This window comes from Periplaneta americana, chromosome 1 (genome assembly GCF_040183065.1).
Source record: "Periplaneta americana isolate PAMFEO1 chromosome 1, P.americana_PAMFEO1_priV1, whole genome shotgun sequence".
NCBI classification, from domain to species: domain Eukaryota; kingdom Metazoa; phylum Arthropoda; class Insecta; order Blattodea; family Blattidae; genus Periplaneta; species Periplaneta americana.
In genome coordinates, this window is record NC_091117.1 from 53714300 (window position 1) to 53734345 (window position 20046).

Genomic DNA, 20046 nt, shown 5'->3' on the forward strand with positions numbered 1-20046 from the left:
CAATGAAACAATATTTTATGTACAAATAGATTAATTTAATTAATTACAGAAAGTGGCTCAATATTTGACAATATTGTAAAGTGACTCAATATTTGACAATTTTATTGTACGTTTAAACGCTCACAATGCGCACAAATTATACAACAGGGAACGGGTAATTAACAGAATTGCTCAATAATCTCTTTCTTACATCAACAATTCTGGTTAAAATGAAACAAAGACGATGTTGGGGCAGTCTTTTCAGTCGTTTCTCCTTTCAGTGTTATTAATAAATATTGGCGTCATTAAAATGGTGTATGGTTTTAATATTACATAAATTAAAATAATCATTTTTTGAGTAAATGTCTGTCAAATTATCTGCCATCAGTGACCATATTTCTCCTGCCTCCATTTGATCAACATTTACACTGTCGGAATTGAATTCTCTACCTGCTTCAGTTCTTGCCTCAAAGACCTACAACATTACAATAACGACGAAGAGTGTCAACCTCAATATTACGTTTTTCTCCCTTGCTTTCTGATTGCAAAACCTACAGAAGTGAATAAATTTGTCTACAAACCAATGGCTATTGCGTCAAGTCAATGTGACACTGTTTTTCTTTTGTAATAAAACAATTCAAATATTAATTGTTAAAAGCCGAAGTTGAGTAAATTAGTCTTGCGTAGTTTTGGCATAAAGAAACTATTAGAACGTTGGGTTCATAATAGAATAATAACCTATTTTATCTGTACGTCTGATTCACTTTTAATACTGTATTTCACATTAATGAGATCGCAACTTGAATATATATCCGTAGTTTGAAATTGTCTTACAAATGAATCAGCTAAATAAAAAAAATAAAAAAAACAATACAAATTCATACAGCTATGTTCGAAAATATGTTTCTACCCAATGATTCTAAGAATAGTTATGAGAAAAAATTATTGTGATTATTTAAAATGTCTCAGTTCATGTACCAGACGCCAAAACTTGATTTATTTTTAAGCGAGGTTCTTGAAGATAATACATGTGAATTTTCATAAACAACGTTAGCTTTTGTGTTCGTCCGGAAGGGACGAGAAGTCTCAATCCTTTCCACAACATAACTCCTAAATATTTTCCCCAGTCTCCAGAAGTCCAGATGCAATCAATATTACTGTATTTCCGGACTGCACTTGTATTTATTGTACCGTTAAATATAATGTGAATGTCAATGAAGATAATTGCTTCCATGTCTGTTGAGTCACTCTATCAAACAGCGTCAGGCAGACTTTAAGAACTGGGCTTCTACACGTGATTTTGTGCAAACATGTCAAGGATCTATTGCGATTTTTCCTGGAATATTTCCATATACGCCTTATGACTAGTCTTCTTCTTTGCCTTTCAAGTGATACATTTAGCATAGACTCCAGGCGTATGCCTGATTCTAGATCTAGATAAATTCCTACGTCCTGTGTGTTGCCTGTATTCAGGGCAGTCCGGAAACTTATCATCCCTGAACACAGAACTCCCTCGCCGTTGGATTGGGCGTATCGCTGAAGATCATTAGGAAGAAAATAATTGCTTTTATGCCATTTTTAAATAACCACTGTGCTCAAACTTCTCCGTTGAATATTCTAAGTTTGTTTATTTACATTTTCAACATTTAATATGCAATATCTCACACAATAATCGAGATAATTGAATAAAATTTTCAGGGCATATTCTCGCATTATACATGAATAATTCTGTAAGAGGAAATTGTCAAACTGCAAATTAAAAAGTTAAAAGCAGACGTACCATTTTTCTTTCTGTTCTATAAAAATGCAAAATAAAAATAAAAATATAAAAATTAAAACTTCTTAAAATCATCACACAAAATTGATTAGCAGTCTTTTAGCTTTCATTCGGGACAAGAGTTGTGTTCCATGATACTCTTGAGAGTAGATATATCATTTTCTTCGTAATACTGCATTTCCTGCACTTTTTATGTCTGTTACTGTACCATAAAGGGCAAAAGTGAAAATATACAGTATTTAAAAAGCTTCATACAAGGTGCGGCAAAGGAATCGGACGGTTTTAGAAGGCCGTTTACTGAGCAACACGAGGGGTTATGGAAGAAGGCTCTGGTTATGGATATCGATCGACCGTCGTTTGTTAGCATTTTTGATGCCATTTTGTGTAATCATAGTACGAGTAGTATGGAGCTCGGAGCATCGTGCTTTCGTTATCGAGACATTTTTCAAGAATGGTGATTCAGTTGTGAAAACCCAGCGTGCCTTTCGTCTCCAATTTAATGTTCGCAATATCATATTCAGATGGGTATAAAACTTCCGATTATCAGCATCAGCTTGCAAGAAGAAACCAAATACCTTACTATAAGGTATAGTAAGGTATTTGAAGAAACCACCAGGACACGTTCAAAGTGTGCGAACGCCAGATAACATTGAGCGAGTAAGAGTGGCTATTACGAGGAGTCCACATCGATCAGCTAGGTTATAGCACTGCGCGGCTTTCGGAACGTTCTGTGCGCCGAATATTGCATTCAGATCGTAAGTTTCATCCATATAAACTTATGATTGTTCAGCAATTGAATGAGGGAGACTATGTCCAACGCAGGACATTCGCCGAGAGAATGGTGGAAATTTTCGCTGACGAGGTTGTTATGTTCATGAGTAACGAGGCACATTTCCATTTAAATGGTTATGTTAATAAGCAGAACTTTAAATACTGGGCCCCGAAAATCCTAACGAACTACACGAGCGTCCGTGTCACTGTGCAAAGGTTACAGTTTGGTGTGCTGCGTCTAGATACTGCGTCACAGGCCCGTATTTTGTTGAGGAGAACGAGAACACTATGACAGTGAGTAGTGAGTGCTATGTCGAAATGCTGAGGACATTTCTTCAACCAAAACTGCGTAGGCGTCTACGTGGGATTGGTAGACAAATTGTATAGTTTCAGAAAGATGGTGCCACGGCTCATACGGCAGAAAATTCAATGACTTCTGCGCCGCATGTTTCCAGGGCACATCATTTCTCGGCGTGGCGACATTCCCTGGCCTCCTCGCTCGCCTGACCTTACCGTCTGCGACTTCTTTCTGTGGGGTTTACCTGAAGTTCAAAGTGTACGTAAACAGGCCTGACAACTGATGACCTGAAGATTGCCACTGCCCAGGAAATTGCCAACAATGATGGCGAAATGTTGGAAAGAGCGACACGCAACTTCAGGGAGACTTGAAGAGTGCATACAGAGAGACAGACACCATTTGAAGGACATAATTTTCAAGACAATCTAAATGTATGTCAACAAAATGACATACATAGCCAGTTTTTTTGGCAGTAACAGATTTGTTCTAATAGACATAACTACTGAGTTATTTTCATTTGGAAATCGTCCGATTCCTCTGCCGCACCTTGTACATTGATATGAAACTATGTTAGGGAAATAGAGGCTCTACTTCAAATAATATAAGAAAAGAGATTTCCTGTAGGTCCTTCCCTTTAAGTGCAAAAGACCAACATCTGACAAGAATAAAATGCTTAAGAAGTATATGAGCTCTTATTTTTTTAGGAACAACATCCACGTGCCATCGGCGTAGCTCAGGCGGTAGCGCGTTTGCCTGCTGATCCGGAGTTGCGCTTGGGCGCGGCTTCGATTCCCGCTTGGGCTGATTTCCTAGTTGTTTTTTCCGAGGTTTTCCCCAATCGTAAGGCGAATGTCAGGTAACCAATGACGAATCCTCGGTCTCATCTCGCCAAATACTACCTCGTTATCACCAATTCCAATGACGCTAAATAATCCAGTAGTTGATACAGCGTCGTTAAATAACCAAGAAAAAAAATCCACGTAAGTCGTACACTCTTAAGTTCACTGTGTAGTGTTTGTGAATATGAGGGCAATTCGGAAAGTGATTCAGTATTTGTTAGCTTAGCACATTTAAAGACCTGAAGGTGATCTCGTAACTCCTCCTCTCCGAAACGAAAATGAGCGGAACTGTGTGCGGGGGGGACACAGGAGGGAGGTTGCGGATGTTAAAAATCACAGGTTAGAACGAAAAACTGCATGATACATACGCATACAGTAATTTGTAACAATAACCATTTTGAGACTGACTGCAGTACAATGATTTTTTTATTTTCTACGTAGTCTGCGAAACAACTACTAATCATAACACTCGTGTCATTGGTCATGGACAAAGTCATTGCATTTGCAGCCGACAACACGAATACAAACTTCGATGGAGATACCGAAAAAATTGCATTTTTCATAAATTGCAAAACAAGCTCAAGGATAGCCTTCCAATAAATGTTGTTTGGAAGTTTTGCTATACAAAATTTATAGCATTATCTAGTATTACATAGATCAATTAGTAATACACCATGTTTTTTTCCTCGGCCACCTTTCACTGGAGAACAAAATCATATATACAGCTCTTGAAACCTTCTTGCATAACTCCATGCAGTATCATCATTTTCAGTTAGATATCAGTGATACAGTTGGTGTTCAAAATGGCAACTGTACATGAAGTACGTAGTCTTGGAAAAAAGTTTTGTCGCAAAGATATTTTATAAGTTCCAGAAAGGAGACAGTGCGCATGATCAGAGGACGAACAACCTGGTTCACAAGAGAAGGACTAGTTGAGGTAATGAAATTAGTTTTGTTTCGTTGTATGTCTGATCATGTCATGCCCACTGCCTCCTTTCTGGGACTTGTAAAATATCTGTGCGACAAAACTTTTTTTCAAAACTGTACAAACAACAGAGCTGTCATCGAATTTCTTTTTGAGGAGGGAAGCACTACAAACATTCACAGACGCTTTGTATATGAAGATAAGACAGTGAATGGAGGCACTGTGAGTCGGGTAAGCCGAGTGTCAGCGTCAGAACAAGGTGAAGCGAGGATTTCATATCTTCCACGCTGGGGACGGCCACGCGACAACATTATTGAACGCGGCGATATGGTTATTCGAAACAAAAGGTGAATTACAACCAACTAACTTGCTGTTTAACTTAACATCTGTCTGGGTAGTCCTTCTGTGGACTGTCCTTTCTCGTTCACCCTACAGCCCGGAACCTGCATCATCTGATCTCCATTTGTTTGGCCGCCTGAAGATGCAATCCGCGGAAAGCGATACGACAATGACGAGGAGGTCGTAACCGAAGCAAAGACATGACTGAATGGAAGACCAGCAGAGTGGTACTGCGTCGGCATAAGGCGTAAGTTGACGTAAGACCGTACGTACAGAGTGGAAGTGAAATAACCCTGCAGATTTTCAGAGCGAATAGCTCATGTTGTATGTAACAAAACAGTGTAATACCATATTGGTGGAAAGTCAATAGTTTTCTAAGAAAAAAAAATTTTCCTCCAAATGTTTAACACCCTCTTATTCGGTAACTATTGCGAGTATGATTTTGATTTTTCTCTATATCGACAGAAAATCTAATAAAGAATTATTTATCCCTCCGGTGTATTTGAGTAGTGTGGACGGTTTTCGTGTAAATTTAATTTAAAAACCACTAATTTGAAGCCACTGACATTCGACCAGCTTGCAATATTGTAGCCAAAAAGGGAGATGGCAGATAGTTCACTAAGGTAGAGAGACCTGAGTTCGTTGACCTTTTACATCTGTATTACGAGAAGAAAAAAGGGCAATGTTGCCAGACTGCTGAGACTTCCAACCCAATTTTCTATTAACCGTGCATTTAATCACGAAACGCAATATAGGTTTTCTATTAATTTTTTATTTTTATTTTATTACGTTATTTTACGACGCTGTATCAACATCTAGGTTATTTAGCGTCTGAATGAAATGAAGGTGATAATGCCGGTGAAATGAGTCTGGGGTCCAGCACCGAAAGTTACCCAACATTTGCTCGTACTGGGTTGAGGGAAAACCACGGAAAAAACCCCAACCAGGAACTTGCCCCGACCGGGATTCGAACCCGGGCCACCTGATTTCGCGGCCAGACGCGCTGACCGTTACTCCACAGGTGTGCACTCTATTAATTTAAGTGTACTCTATCGTCCTATTCAATCTGCAGGATTATTTCACTTCCACCCTGTATGAATGCAGACGGAAAAAATAGGTAGGCCTATTTGTAGCCAATGCATGGGGGAATAAAGTGGTATATTTGCAAATGCACTAAAACAAACCTTGAATGAGAAGAAAAAAATGTGGTGCATTACTTATTCAACATCTCACGTACTTTGATGCCTATATTGTTAAAACAAAGACTTTGAATAAGTTTTGTGATTTTACAGGTGTGGAATAAATATATATTTTATTAAATCATTTTTCGCTGACAAAACGTGATGTATATGATAAAACTAAAAGACAGTAGCAATAAAAACTACTGTCACTGGTCGAAATTTCAAACTGTATTGAAAACCTTTGTGAAAGTCTCATCAGTGGGAAGACGAAATAGACTTATTACTTCACATGTTAGTAAGGTCTTTAAGAGTAGCAGTAGAGGAAGGTTACATCTTTGAGGAAGAATTATTCAAATCTGCAGATTCATTCTCTGATACCTGCGTTCGATGTTTTAAAAAACTGTTGTCGCAATGAGGTTATGAAGTGTCATGGATCAGCTTAATGGAGTACCTACCTGGTTGGAGTAATATGGAATCATCAATCGATTTTTTTTTCTATATATCTGTGGAAGGTTATGAAAATGAATTCCTGAATGTAACAAAAATCATACATACGTATGTATGACAGGCACTAAGCAGCAAAATACAAAGAAACGTTCCCTCTCACAGTGCTGGACAGCAATACTCTTGCAATTTGTAGATTTTCATATCATTGTATCATTGTTGGCAACATTACAAAAATGGCTAAGTCTGTGTTTTTTTTTTTTTTTTTTGATGGAACAAACGCATATGTGAAGAGCAGTTTCAGTCTGATGGACTCGTTCTGGACCAAGTAAAAGTGTCTCCTTCATGTGGGAACTCGAAGATGTTTTGGTAATGAAGACACACTCTCAGTATTTATGCTTTAAATTTTAAGATTATCTGATAAAAAGCGGGATCTGTTAGAAAATGCATTCTTCTGAGAAAAAGTGTAATTAAATGCCCTTTATTTTCCCCATGTTTTAAGTCAATATTGTTAATTGGTAATAAATATGAACCATTCTGCTATTATTGCTAAATTTATTTGCATTTTATTGATATTGTTTCACATAATTCAATGCATAGGTTCTAATATTTTATTAAGAATTTTTACATACCATGTTAGGCAACTTACAATATTTTACAATTTATTGTGTAAGTTAAATTAAGAAATGGTTGCAACAAATAAAATTAAAATATAATTGCATTCGATGAAGTAGTCCTGGTTTTTAGTTTCCGAATAAGGACATCCTGCAAATAAGTCACAACATACAAGAAAAAGTTTGCAAGTATCGAACTATATTTTTTAAATTACTAATCATTTTGGCATAATCCGATGTTTTATTTTCTCTTAACGGAAGTAAAAACGCTAGAATTTTCGCCAAGCGGGAAGGCTAAATTTTGCCGTTAGGCTGAAGTTCGAAAAAAAAAAAAGTTGGCGAATAATGTGTTGGCAGCACTGCTTGTAAGCACACGTGAAATATACGGACGCCGGTATAATGTTAAAAATTGTTTTCCTTAACTTCCAATACAGTAACGCCTCACTAAATCTGTCGTTAGAATTTCACTACATCCTGTATATTAACTTATATTTGTTAATATTTCCTTAAACTGATTGCTACAGTTTGGATTTGTGTATAAAACGAAATTATGAACTATGCATGTAAAACTGCACTAGAATACTATTACAACATTCACTATAAATGAAAACTGGACACAAAAAAGGCTGTGACAATAACTTTGAAAATCAGTTTAATTATTGAATCCACTAAGAAATATGACAAGTCCCACTGTAATTTTGTTTAGACTCTAGGTTCTCCCATGGATGTGCAAAATGTATATTACATTAGCAGTTGCACAAGAAAGATCTGCTTTCAACGTTTTGTATCTTTGGCACTTAGAGAGGCTTTCTATGTCCAGTCTTCAAACATAAGATTAAGATTAATACAATAATTTTAACATAAAGTGGAAATGAAATTCTTTTGTTGCATTTTATTACATTATGTGAGGACATTGTAAGATTTACACAGTGACATATTTACGTCTGTTTCTTGACAACGTTTTTCATAGTATAAATGTCATTCGTATGTCGATGGCTGCATTTTTATTTTTAAAGAATATCGCTTCTGTACATGTTTCAGATTGTTATACGAAACATGCATTTTGCATACTAATTTGGGGTGATTTTTGTTTAGTTAACTGACCGAAGACAGGTCTGAACCTCACACGTGACACCAAGAAGACACCCTTATGAGGCAACTAGGCCAGGAGATAAGTGGGTAGGGTGACCAGTTCCTTTCCCCCTCCATTGTATACATCGCCGACTAGCTACATCTTACACTCATTCATCAGACTTCAGATGCATACAAACAATTGTTCTTCCTCTAATACATAATTATCATCAAGTGAGATGTACTGCCTGATAATTGATTTGAAGTGATTATTATTATAACCTGGTTTTATTGTTCATTTAATGACGCTGTATTAACTGCAAGGTTACTTAGCGCCGGAGGAATTGCTGATAAGATGATATTTTGGCGAGATTAGTCAGAGAATTAGTTATAATATCACCTGATATTCGCCTTACAGTTATGAAAATCTCTAGAAAAACGCAAGTAATTCAAGCACGATTCGAACCCACGTCCGAGCGCAAACTAGAAAGGAGCAAGAGTTCCGCTCGCTACATGACGCCGGTGACCTTGCTGAATATATTAAAGAATTAATTAAATAAACGAATACATAACAGTTAAAATTAACAGTGACTCTTCTAAACGGAGGCAGAGTTCGTTTAATCAAGTAATAAGACGCATTGTTATAGAAACGAAAGAGTATTACATAAATAATAATATCAGACCCCAAGAACCAAACTTCTTTCCAAGTCTAAAACAACTTTCACTTTCTGATGTCAGTGTTGTTAGCGTAGCCGAGCTTCTAGTGTTAGACCCTTGACACGAGCTACTCTCTACTTTATTTATAGGGGTTACTGTATAGCCATGCTCTTGAAATAAGGGAGGGGACCATTAAACTTGAACTTCCGCCCCATTGTTCCTCCCTTCAACCTTGTGCAATGAATGAAAATCGGAGAAATATGTCAACAACCGCGGCCTCGCACTCAACTATAGATATCTACGTGAAAATTTTATAACGGGGATCTGGCTAAGCTGGCAATACTTGAATCAAGGACGCAACTTGCGGTGTAGACGAGAATCAGCTGAGCGAGCTGGTGGAGTGAGTAGGAGTACAAGATTGTCTGTGTGTACCAAAGGCTTTTTTATTTTATTTCCCGTTAGCAAAGCGCCTCCTCCAGCTTCATGCACTACGTAACGGGTGTTCAGACGGCAGCCACACCGCGCGCCTGGCACCGTCTTTTGTACTGCGCCGTATCGAGTAGCACGATATCTGGACGGTTCATCGGGGACGTCAAGTGAACAGTGTAACTTTGGACTACGTAACATTTATTTTCTGCCTGTTCCGTCTTAACGAAGAGGGTTACAGACCAATTCCGGGACAAAGGAGAGAAGAAAATTGCCCCGCCTTCTCCTCTACTGGTTAGACACTTGGACAATTTAAAATTGACGCGTTGACCTAACCCTCTAGCTAGCGAGTGGATCTAGATGGAGTGTGCGGTTTCCGGTGCTCGCAAAGCTGGTACTGTGGTGTGACTCTAAGGACGCTCAGGAACATGTCGGCGCGCCCGGCTACCGGTTGTGTTATCGGGTGGTGTGTTATCGTGACAGTGATCCTGGGATGCAATGGAGCGACCGGATTCGAACTGGACGACGCAATATCTATTCTTAAGCTGGGACGAGAAATTGTCAAAGAAATAATGTTCACGTGGAATGCACTGGGTAAGACCGGCAGCTGCATGTACTGTATGTCCAGACCACTACACAATGAATTAATTTGTGCAAACTAGTCACAAGCTATATAGTATAACAAGCCCGGCTGGCCAGTGTCGCACTTTGGATCCTACTGCAGCGGTACATGCCTACTGCTTGCTTGCGAAAGTTCATACATGACAATTTGTTTATTGCTCTCAAACTCCTGTAATAATATATTTAAATTCTATATCAATTGCTCCAGCCAAAATTCAAAGAATTCTCCTACACTTCAATTATTTCAGTGCTGAGTTATGCATGGAGCTGTCAAATTTGTAAAAAAAAAATCAGTAAATCTTTTACCGAATAATTAATTATTCGTTAATGCTTTAATCGCAGTATTTCATACCTAAACGAAATTACCATTAACCGCAGTATTTTATACCCAAACAAAAGTACATGTTTATATTCTATTGCCTTAGGGCCCAGATGTTTATGATCTAAATGTTAAAAATGATAGTGAGTGTATCTCATTGGTGGTGTCTAAGAATATGTAAGGTAAGCGCCTGATTTGCATTCCTCCACAAATTTTGTTACCTGTGTGGAGTGAGCTGTAATTTTCCTTTTGTTTACGTTCACTCTCGAAAAAGAATTACTAGATTTCGGAGACAATATTCATCAGATCGCAACAAAGTACTCAATAACAATGAGCATTCTACCTGACATAAAGGAAATGTTTATTGATTTTGAACTATACTATGTTGCAATACTAAATTTAAAGTCATGAACATCCGGACTTTTTATTACACTTTGTAATCCATTCTTTTACAGTTAAGCTGTGCAATTTCTGAAGTTAAGAAAAAAAAAAACAATAACGGTCTTTACTGCATTATTAGAACCCACTTATTATACGCTATTTTCTTGTTTGTTGAATACTACCATCTGTCAAAATACTGAGTATTTTAACAATCTGTATCTGAAGAAAAAAATAACTGTATATATGTGGTTGTAATTACCGTACCTATTTGTTAAATTATGAATACAGTCAAATTACAGCCACTAATTTAACCTCTGAATTCCAAATGGATATAATATGAAACACTAATAATGGATAATTTTACGTTCTATGATAGCATAATAATTATAATAATTGCTTAAGAAAATACAGATTACAATATTCACACCTCAATTATCTTACTTACTATGTCTATGAAATTGTGATAAAGGATTAGCCTCTCATTTTCAAAAATTAAATGGGAAAGTAATGCAGAATCTTTTAATCATTACTAGCATCACAATTTATTCACGACAATATTTTGCACATACGTAATATTGATGTCGTATTCAGGAAACAGTTATTACGTGTTTGAAGGTCTTTCTAAGCAAGTACAGACTTTATTTCTTTCAGTATCGGTAATGTACAGGATAACTTTAATAACACTAAATGAAAGTTAAGTACGAAATAACTTATTTCGTGTTGGATGTCCAGAAAGCATTTTTTACGTAGTGTCATTAGTGCAGCTGATGACCAACTTAAACGAATGTAAAATAAAAACAGTTGTTGAAGAGCGGGGAAGCCCAGTCGGTGGAAGCTGAGATGGCGTAATATGTGTACACGTGACCTGACGAATGGCGGTTATTCCCTCAAGAATTTTTTTAGATAAGTTGCTGCTGAATATTAGTGTATTTACTCATATTAATGAATGTACCGCTGAATTTTTTTCCACAGACATAGGCCTAAGACTACCCCAAATTTTATTTGTCCTTGAACCACGACGGATTTTGCTATCAGTGACAATTATTGAAAAATACATTATTATTATTATTATTATTATTATTATTATTATTATTATTATTATGGCGATCCATCGACAACTCCTCACCAAAGAGTTAGAGTTGACCTGAAGTGTTGGATGGACAAATCGGACGTAGCTTGTTGCTTCAGAGAATGTTTTTTCACATATTTCTTTTTCATTGTCGCCATACCATTATCTTGCTGCTTCTTTCAAAGAAAAGAGTAATAAAAATTACGTGTCATTTAACGACGAAAGTTCACTTGTCATATAATGAATTTGTATTCAACTTCAATTTGAATAAGATAACAATACTTCGTGAATTCATTACAGTTATGGAAAAACGTAATATTTCCATAAGTTATGGTATTGAGAGATTCATCATCCATTTTACACAATCGCTTGTACTGTATAACACTACGTAATATTTTTTTACTTCATTTCATAACTCTTCATTGTACTTTCATCTCATGTTTCTCCGAAATCAAATTGTACTTCATTTTTAAATTTATTATTGTTTTGTATTCTCTCCGCAAATCATATTGTATTTTATTTTTAATTTAACCTCTGCTTCGTATTCTGGATCCTAGTGGTCAGCCGTAGATGTCGGGCAGATGTTCCAATTGTGGAATTTGTAGTTCCTTCGATTATATTCGAATTGATTTCAGAAACTGGAGTCGCTTATTAATTCTGTATAAGGCAAGTTTTCTAGATTGTGACATCGTTGTGCAATAATAAATTGAAAACATTACATTATTCTTAAAGTAGATTTTATGACCCTTACTAAGGTACGAGATATTGCGATTTCACAAAAAATATCCAAGCATTATATTATTACAATGCTTATTTTTAATTGGTTATTTTACGAGCTTTTCCAACTGTTATGATTATATATCGTCTGAATGAGATGAAGGTGATAATGTCAGCGAAATAAGTCCGGAGTCAAGCGCCGAAAGTTACCCAGTATTTGCTCTTAATGGATTGAGGGCAAACTCCGGAAAAACCTCAACCAAGCAACTTGTCCCAACCAGGATTTGAACCTGGGATCACTTGTTTCGCGGTCAGGCATGTTAACCGTTACTCCACAGCGGTGGAATGCTTATTTTAAAAGTCTTCAAAACCTCATCTTGAATGTACAGTCTTAGAAAACAGTTTGGTCGCACAGATACTTCGTAAGTCCTAGAAAGGAGGCAGTGCGCATGATCAGATATACAACAAAACTAATTATATTACATCAACTAGTCCTTCTATTGTGAACCAGGTCGCTCGTCCTCTGATCATGCGCACTGCCTCCTTTCTATCTGTGCGACAAAACGTTTTTCTAAGCCTGTACGGTAAGACAAAATTACAAAATGGCAGTTCTAAGATAAATGACAAGTATTGTACTCCCATTACTAAAACATTATGATAAATTATTACACTGTATTTTCATGTTGTGTGTTCAAATTTGAATTGCAAATATAACTATATTAAGTGCCCTACGTAAACATAAATATTTGCAGAAGCTATAAAGGAATGTACAGACTACATGTACATAAGCTGTAGTCTAAGATTATTTTTTACCACCTCACAGGCATCACTTATCGGTAGGGGCATTTTATTTCCTTTCTTCATTTGCATCTGTCTGTCCAGATATCTTCACACCAAGTTTCCTTGTCAGATTGTTTGGATCATTCGTCGTCGCCATGTTATACGGGGTCTTTCACGTTTCCTTCTTTCTTCTGGGATCTTCGTAAATGCTCAAACCATTGTAATGATCTTGCTTCTAATCTACGTATGAGAATTTCTTTAGAATCCATAATAACGCCGATGTCCGATGTGTTGTAACATCGAAATTCTCATTACTTCTGCAGAGTCCGTTCATTTCTATTGCATTGAGTTGCTGATGTGTGGAGACAGGAGAGAGTTCTTTCTACTCCTATATACAGAGAGGGAGTCGGCCTGGGTGGCGCAGTCGGTAGAGTGCTCGCCTTCTGCGCTCGAGGTTGCGGGTTCGATCCCGGCCCAATTCGATGGCATATACTGTACTCCAACCACGAGAAAGTCTCCAGGGAATGAAGGGAAGCAGGATGATGCTGTGAATGAATGTTGATGTCATAAGATGTCATAAGGTCACACACGTGGGTACTCATATCTCTATTGGCTATCTCTCAAAGCACAAACCATAACACATTTTTATACTACCCTAGTTACAAAATTAGATCACTGTTAATCTCTTGGTCTTTTAATCCCTCCATACAGGAAATAACATATGGAGGAGAGCGCATGATTTTTAAACTGACGTTATAACTCTAATATTATCTATCTATTTCGCTCCAATAGATGACGCAATAGTAAGCACATTTCTTTCACGGTTTATCTCCTGGTTGGAGAACAGTAAGTGTGTTTAAATGCGACAAGCTCATCTCAGTAGATTTATTGACATGTAAAAGAATTCCTGCGGGACAAAATTCTGTCACACCTGCGACGCTGATATAATCTCGGCAATTGCGAGCGTCGTTAAATAAAACATAATTTACAATTTTTTTTACAGAGTGGGCACAAAGTCCCGCTACCTCCTACCATTACCTCAAATATACACTATTTATGTAATTCCGGTCATAATGCAGACATACATCCACTTTACACTAACTGTGTGTCCTAAGTGTCCAAAGGGTCAGTATGTCCCCCATCCTTCTCCGCATACAAAATAATGCGGCGTCAGGTTCGGTGTGACATTTATCTCAGCATTGTTGGTGTAATCTGTTGGAAAGCGTGTCGCACGGCATCCTTCAATTCATCAATGGTATCGTACCGTTCCTGTGCAACAGTGCTCTTGATGAAACCCCAGAGCGTATCGTCACATGTTGTGAAATCAGGGCTGCGAGATGGCCACTCGAGAGGAGCTGGTAAGATGGATGACGTTTCCACAGCGTTGGATTGGCCGTGGGTCATTCTCTTACCAGCTCCTCTCGAACTGGCCACCTCGCAGCCCTGACCTCACAACTGTGACAATGCACTGTGGAGTTTCATCAGGAGCAATGTTGCACAGAAAGGGTACAATATACGTTTTACGCATGTCACAATTCAGTTATGTATCACATAACGTATAACACTATTATATATTTTTAGAACAATCATTTAAATGACATAACATACAATTTCGTTTTCTGAATTTTTCATAGTCATGAAAGTAAAGATCTCCGAATAATTTGTAAATTATATGATTTAAGTACTAGCTATAGAATATTTGTAAAATGAGAGCATTAAACGCTGGATCAAAGAATAGAAGTGATGAATAATGCATATTGATGGGATGTTTTTCAGCACCCGACAAGACATCGGAGTTAGATGGGGTTGAGCTGCCCCTGCTACGTGGAAAAGAGAGGAAAGTGATAGAGCGCATCGGGGAGGTGACACGTCAGTTGGACAGACTGAGGCTGGAGCAGCAGGCCATGACAGCCTCCATGATTAACAGCCTAATGCGCGATCTGCCGCAGCTAATGCGTCTCGAGTACAGACTCGAGAAACTTGCAGACTATATGAGCCAGATCGACATTGCAGATTTGCAACTCAAAAGGTGACTTCTCCATTCTGTTCATGAGGGGAACACGGGGTCGAAATGTGTCAATTTCTGCGACAGTTTATTTTCTTTTTAGAGTAATCGCAGTTGTATAGAGCGTTCGTCAGGAAACAGATTTCTCTCAGGTAAATACCGTCGGCCAAACGGTTACAGATCGATTTTCTCGTTAAAACTCCTAGAATGGGTCCGTCTACCTCCATGTCCCCCATATTTCTCCACATGGAGTGCAACACGATACTTACGTCTCTTAAGCTGCGATTTAAAAATATTGCACACCCCTACACATCATAATTGAGGAGGTTAATGCAACATTAAGAAGGGGAAAAGAAAATCAACGCTACAGAAAGGAATTAACTATTGACTTGCATCGTGGTAATTGCGGTTTACTAATTTTTCACTAATGGGAAAGAAAAAAATTCCGTTTCTTTAGCCAAGAATCTATCTATATCATAGTCTAGTCGAACTTGTCTAATTTGAGCTTTTAGAGGGGTCCTATGACATTCCTATGCAACGAAATTAAAAAAAAATCGTCTAAAATTAGTTTTTTAAATGCAATTCGAAGTGAAATCCAACGAAATAAAATTCTGTCTTCAGACGAAGAAAGGCCAGAACATCCAGAGAAACTACTGCCTACAATTGTCCACGCCATGGACCGCATCCAGAAATTAAGATCCTATGCTGAAGGATAACGAAGTCCGAGTGAAAAAAATGTTCCAATCACTTAATAAACTTGAAGAATTTTGCATGAATCAATGATCGATGCTAAAAATCAAACAAAAGCATCAAGTCTTTTTTAAAAACTCTGAATGTCCTGTATTTTGACAATGCTGTACAAAATCTTGATTAAATAGCTTTGTTATTACTGTATTGCACTGATATTTTTTATACAAGAGGTTCCGGATACGATTCCCATGGAGGCTCCATAAAAGTAGTTTGTTTGTTTGGAAAGTTTCTCTCGAAAATAGTTGGTATATTTCAATCAAAATGCCTCTGACGTATAAAGTAAGAAGAAATTGAAACTTGTCTAATTCGATTTTTTTAATGGTCCCTTCAACTTCGGATTAACCAAGTTCAACTGTATTCCTTATATTGATGTAAAATATGTCATAACCTCCAGATGTTCTGGATTTCTGCAGACCACGTTATTGTAAATTATTGGCATTTTTTTTTTAACTGCTGTAACTCATAAAAACAGACACAAAGAGAATAACAAACAGAATAAGACCGCACCTACTGGGAACATGAGGGGAGTACGTTATTTCCGAAAATAATTTTCAAGACAAACAATATCTAATAATAAGATATTTTTTGTCTTGAAAATTATTGTAAGATACTGGCATTTCCTTCCTTGAATGAAACAGCATGGATGACACTGCACACAATTCATTAAACATATTGCGCTAAATCATGCAGTGAACTACTGCCTTCCAAGAAATAGATTAAACGAAGGAAGTCCATTTGTCCCTGCTTTGTCCGGAAGCTGATTGCGCTACTGATAAATGAGAAGATTCATAGTTCTTTGTCCAAGGGCAGGTCTTTTACTTTCTATACATCACAAATGGTTCTGTAAGAAAGGATAGATTTAATCAGCTTCTCTCTAGACCAGTGATCTTAAAAATTTCGTAAGAATTAAATTCATTCAGGTGTATGTGGACCATACGAATCCTGTGAAAGATATCCTAACTTGAGTGAAGTACGTATATTACTAGAAGAAAAACTTGTAACTGAAATGATCAATTTCCTATTCCGGAGATATTCAACTACGTTACTATAATGACAAAACAGCAAAATGGTCAAGAAACGATGTCTTATGCTTATTCGGGAGAGCAAGAAAGAAAAGATAAGGCGGGTTGAAGACCACTGCTCAAGACAAATAAAAGGATTTGTTCATTCATTCATAGTGTTCTGCCCAAGGCCAGATATTTCATTGCAAACTCAGCTTTCTCCAATCTTCCCTATTTTCTGACTTCCTCTTTGTCTACGCATATAATCCACATATCTTAATTCGTCTATCATATGATATCTTCTTCTGCCCCGAACTCTTCTCCCGTTCACCATTCCTTCCAGTGCATCCTTCTTCTCAGCCAGTGACGCAGCCAATTTATTTTTATCTTCCTCATCAGTTTCAGCATCATTCTTTCTTCACCCACTCTTTCCAACATAACTTCATTTCTTATTCAGTCTGTTCATTTCAAACGCTCCATTCTTCTTCATATCCACATTTCAAATGCTTCTAGTCGCTTCTCTTCATTTCGTTGTAATGTCCAGGTTTCTTTCCCATGCAATGCCACACTCCACACAAAGCACTTCACTAGTCTCTTCCTTAGTTCTTCTTTTCAGAGGTCCGCACAAGAGGCTCCTTTTTTATTGAAATGATAATAGATTAAAATGGACAGCCATTACATCTTTCTAAACCTTTTCGACTAATCATTCGTCACATTATACTAATGATTAATGATAATTTTAGTTGAAAGGGCAGTAAAATAAAATGTAAAAAAAGGATGTAGAAACAATAAGAAAATCTACGTTAATGCTGGTGAGTCTCTGCCACATTATTGGGAGTTTGATTTTTTGTAGATAGAATGATTTTCATTTAGGACGAATCAAAGAGCTTATGTGAATCATGAATTGCAGAAACCCCACAAGTCACATTTTTTCTCAAATTCAATTTTTCGTATGGTTGTAATATTCATACATAAGCCTTTCAAGTGGCGCAGAAACCCCATACGTGCAGTGTACATTTTACTGCGACAGTAAGTTATGTACAGTGAATTGCAGGATCATAAGTACAGGACATGTGGAATTTTTTAGAAACAAAAAGTCTCAGTTTACTTTACTTTGTTTATTTCTATTGGTTTAAAGGAATTTGAGGAATTATATAACCAATCATATAATTTTCCATTTTTGTGTTTGTGGACTTTTCAATTTCTAGCTGTACCCGTGCGCTCCGCTGCACTCGTTAGAAATAAATATAAAGTAATTAAATAATTAAAATAGGACATTTGATCCAGGGAACATTCGTGTTCGATAGAAGGATAAATCGTTTATTATGTTACTTAATTTAAACTGTATTTAAATAATTAAAATGCGATCATTTTGATCCAGAGCCCACTCATTTGGCATAAAAATTATTTTAAGAAATACAGGAAACGAATGCCTATCAAGTTTTCTGTGCATAAGAAGCTCTTTTAATCTTACATGTCCTCGATTCACTCAGAAGTTACTGTAATAACATTATAGCATTATGTCCATCTAGAGAAACTACACTTTCCAATGGTGAATTAATAATTAATTATACAAATCGGTTAATTTAGCTTCCGATATTACTTCATACAAACACAGAAACATTCTCTGTAGGCTATGTTTCATAGCTTTCGATTGTCGTTATCCAAGGCCCCTTATAGACGAAGTCATTTGTTTTTTATTTCATTACACCGCCTTAGATGGCGTTGTTATTGTAATTTTGAAACTCATTTATCTCATTAAATATCAGTCCTATCAAAATTTTGCATGGAATAAACTTATCGGAAATTATTTTTAAAGAATCTTTTGTTATGTAATATTTTTCATGAATATTAATAATAAGGGAGATATTTCGATTTATTTAATTCAAGCCCCCTTATAACCCCCCCCCCCCATTTAAATAAAATATTTTGAATGCCATATAAAGTTACAACAAACTTAATTTATATTCCAATTTTCATATAAATCGGTTCAGCCATTATCGCGTGAAAAGGTAACAAACATCCAGACAGATAGAGAGACAAACATACAAACAAAAATTTCAAAAAAGCGATTTTCGGTTTCAGGATGGTTAATTATAATTATATATGTTAGGACCAATTATTTTTGGAAAATCGAAAATTACCAGAAAAATTTCGGCTACAGATTTATTATTAGTATATATATATGGGTATATATAACAGTTCATAACATAAAAACATGATTCTTGTTCGTCTTCACCTAGAAATTGTTTTAAATGAATAAAATAAATCAGTCATGAATTGCAGAAACCCAACATGTCCAAGTAATTCAGATTTCTTTTTCAGAAAATATTAAAGAAAAATATTCAAGTTCAAATATGTCGAACACTAGATCTTATTACAAAATGAAAAAATAGTCACTTTAAAATATCATATGCTATTGAAGATACTGAAAAATTTACAATTCTACAATTCACGATTTATCTGTGCAGAAACCTAAAATGGTAGGCGACCCAAACATATTGTGGATGGAAACAAAATGGCAAAGAATTCTTTCAGTCTTTTCTGGTGTTGGTATCCATTCGAAGCTCAGATACTTTCTATTCACACAAGTCCTTTAGTTCATCCTAAATGAGAAAAACTACCGGCACTCTACGAGATCTACGGTGAATGAAACGGCTATGAGTTCATCATAATGTCGACAGATCTGAGCGGTCACTCTATTTTGAAAGAACTGTTAATAAAGAAAGTTACCAAGACAGAATTAAGAAACATACATTTTTGCAGGTATATCAAAGGAGGATATGACAACGCGACAGAGCAGGGGAAGTGGCGGCTCGAACAACACACCCTGGAGAACTTTGCAACATGGGTGGTGTCACATCATCCCTCTTCGATACGGGGCCTCATGGACAGGATTCATTATCTCTTTGTACCTCAAAAATTCCGTCAAGCAGAGGAAAGATCACCGCTTTTAGGAAGTGGACTCTTCGCACACATCTTAGACATCATGCAGGTAAACTTCTGTTTCATGAAATTTACTTCTGGAGTGAATAATATATTCCTTCGCACTAGTGAAATATGAAAATCCTAATCCATCATT

The 20046-nt window shown here is 36.7% G+C and overlaps 2 protein-coding genes across 5 annotated transcripts in view; one reads left to right on the forward strand and one right to left on the reverse strand.

Annotated features, from left to right (window-relative positions):
* The window catches only part of Ubr3 (Ubr3 ubiquitin ligase), a 196580-nt gene that overhangs the window by 58335 nt on the left and 118199 nt on the right, over nt 1–20046 (reverse strand). The gene's annotated exons all lie outside the window — the stretch shown is intronic.
* orion overlaps nt 9205–20046 on the forward strand; it is an 84194-nt gene continuing 73352 nt past the window's right edge. The window contains exons 1-3 of the mRNA XM_069820184.1: nt 9205–9915; nt 14985–15237; nt 19731–19959. Coding sequence (XP_069676285.1) covers nt 9750–9915; nt 14985–15237; nt 19731–19959 — 648 coding nt within the window. The 5' untranslated portion in view covers nt 9205–9749. The remainder of the gene's footprint in view (nt 9916–14984; nt 15238–19730; nt 19960–20046) is intronic.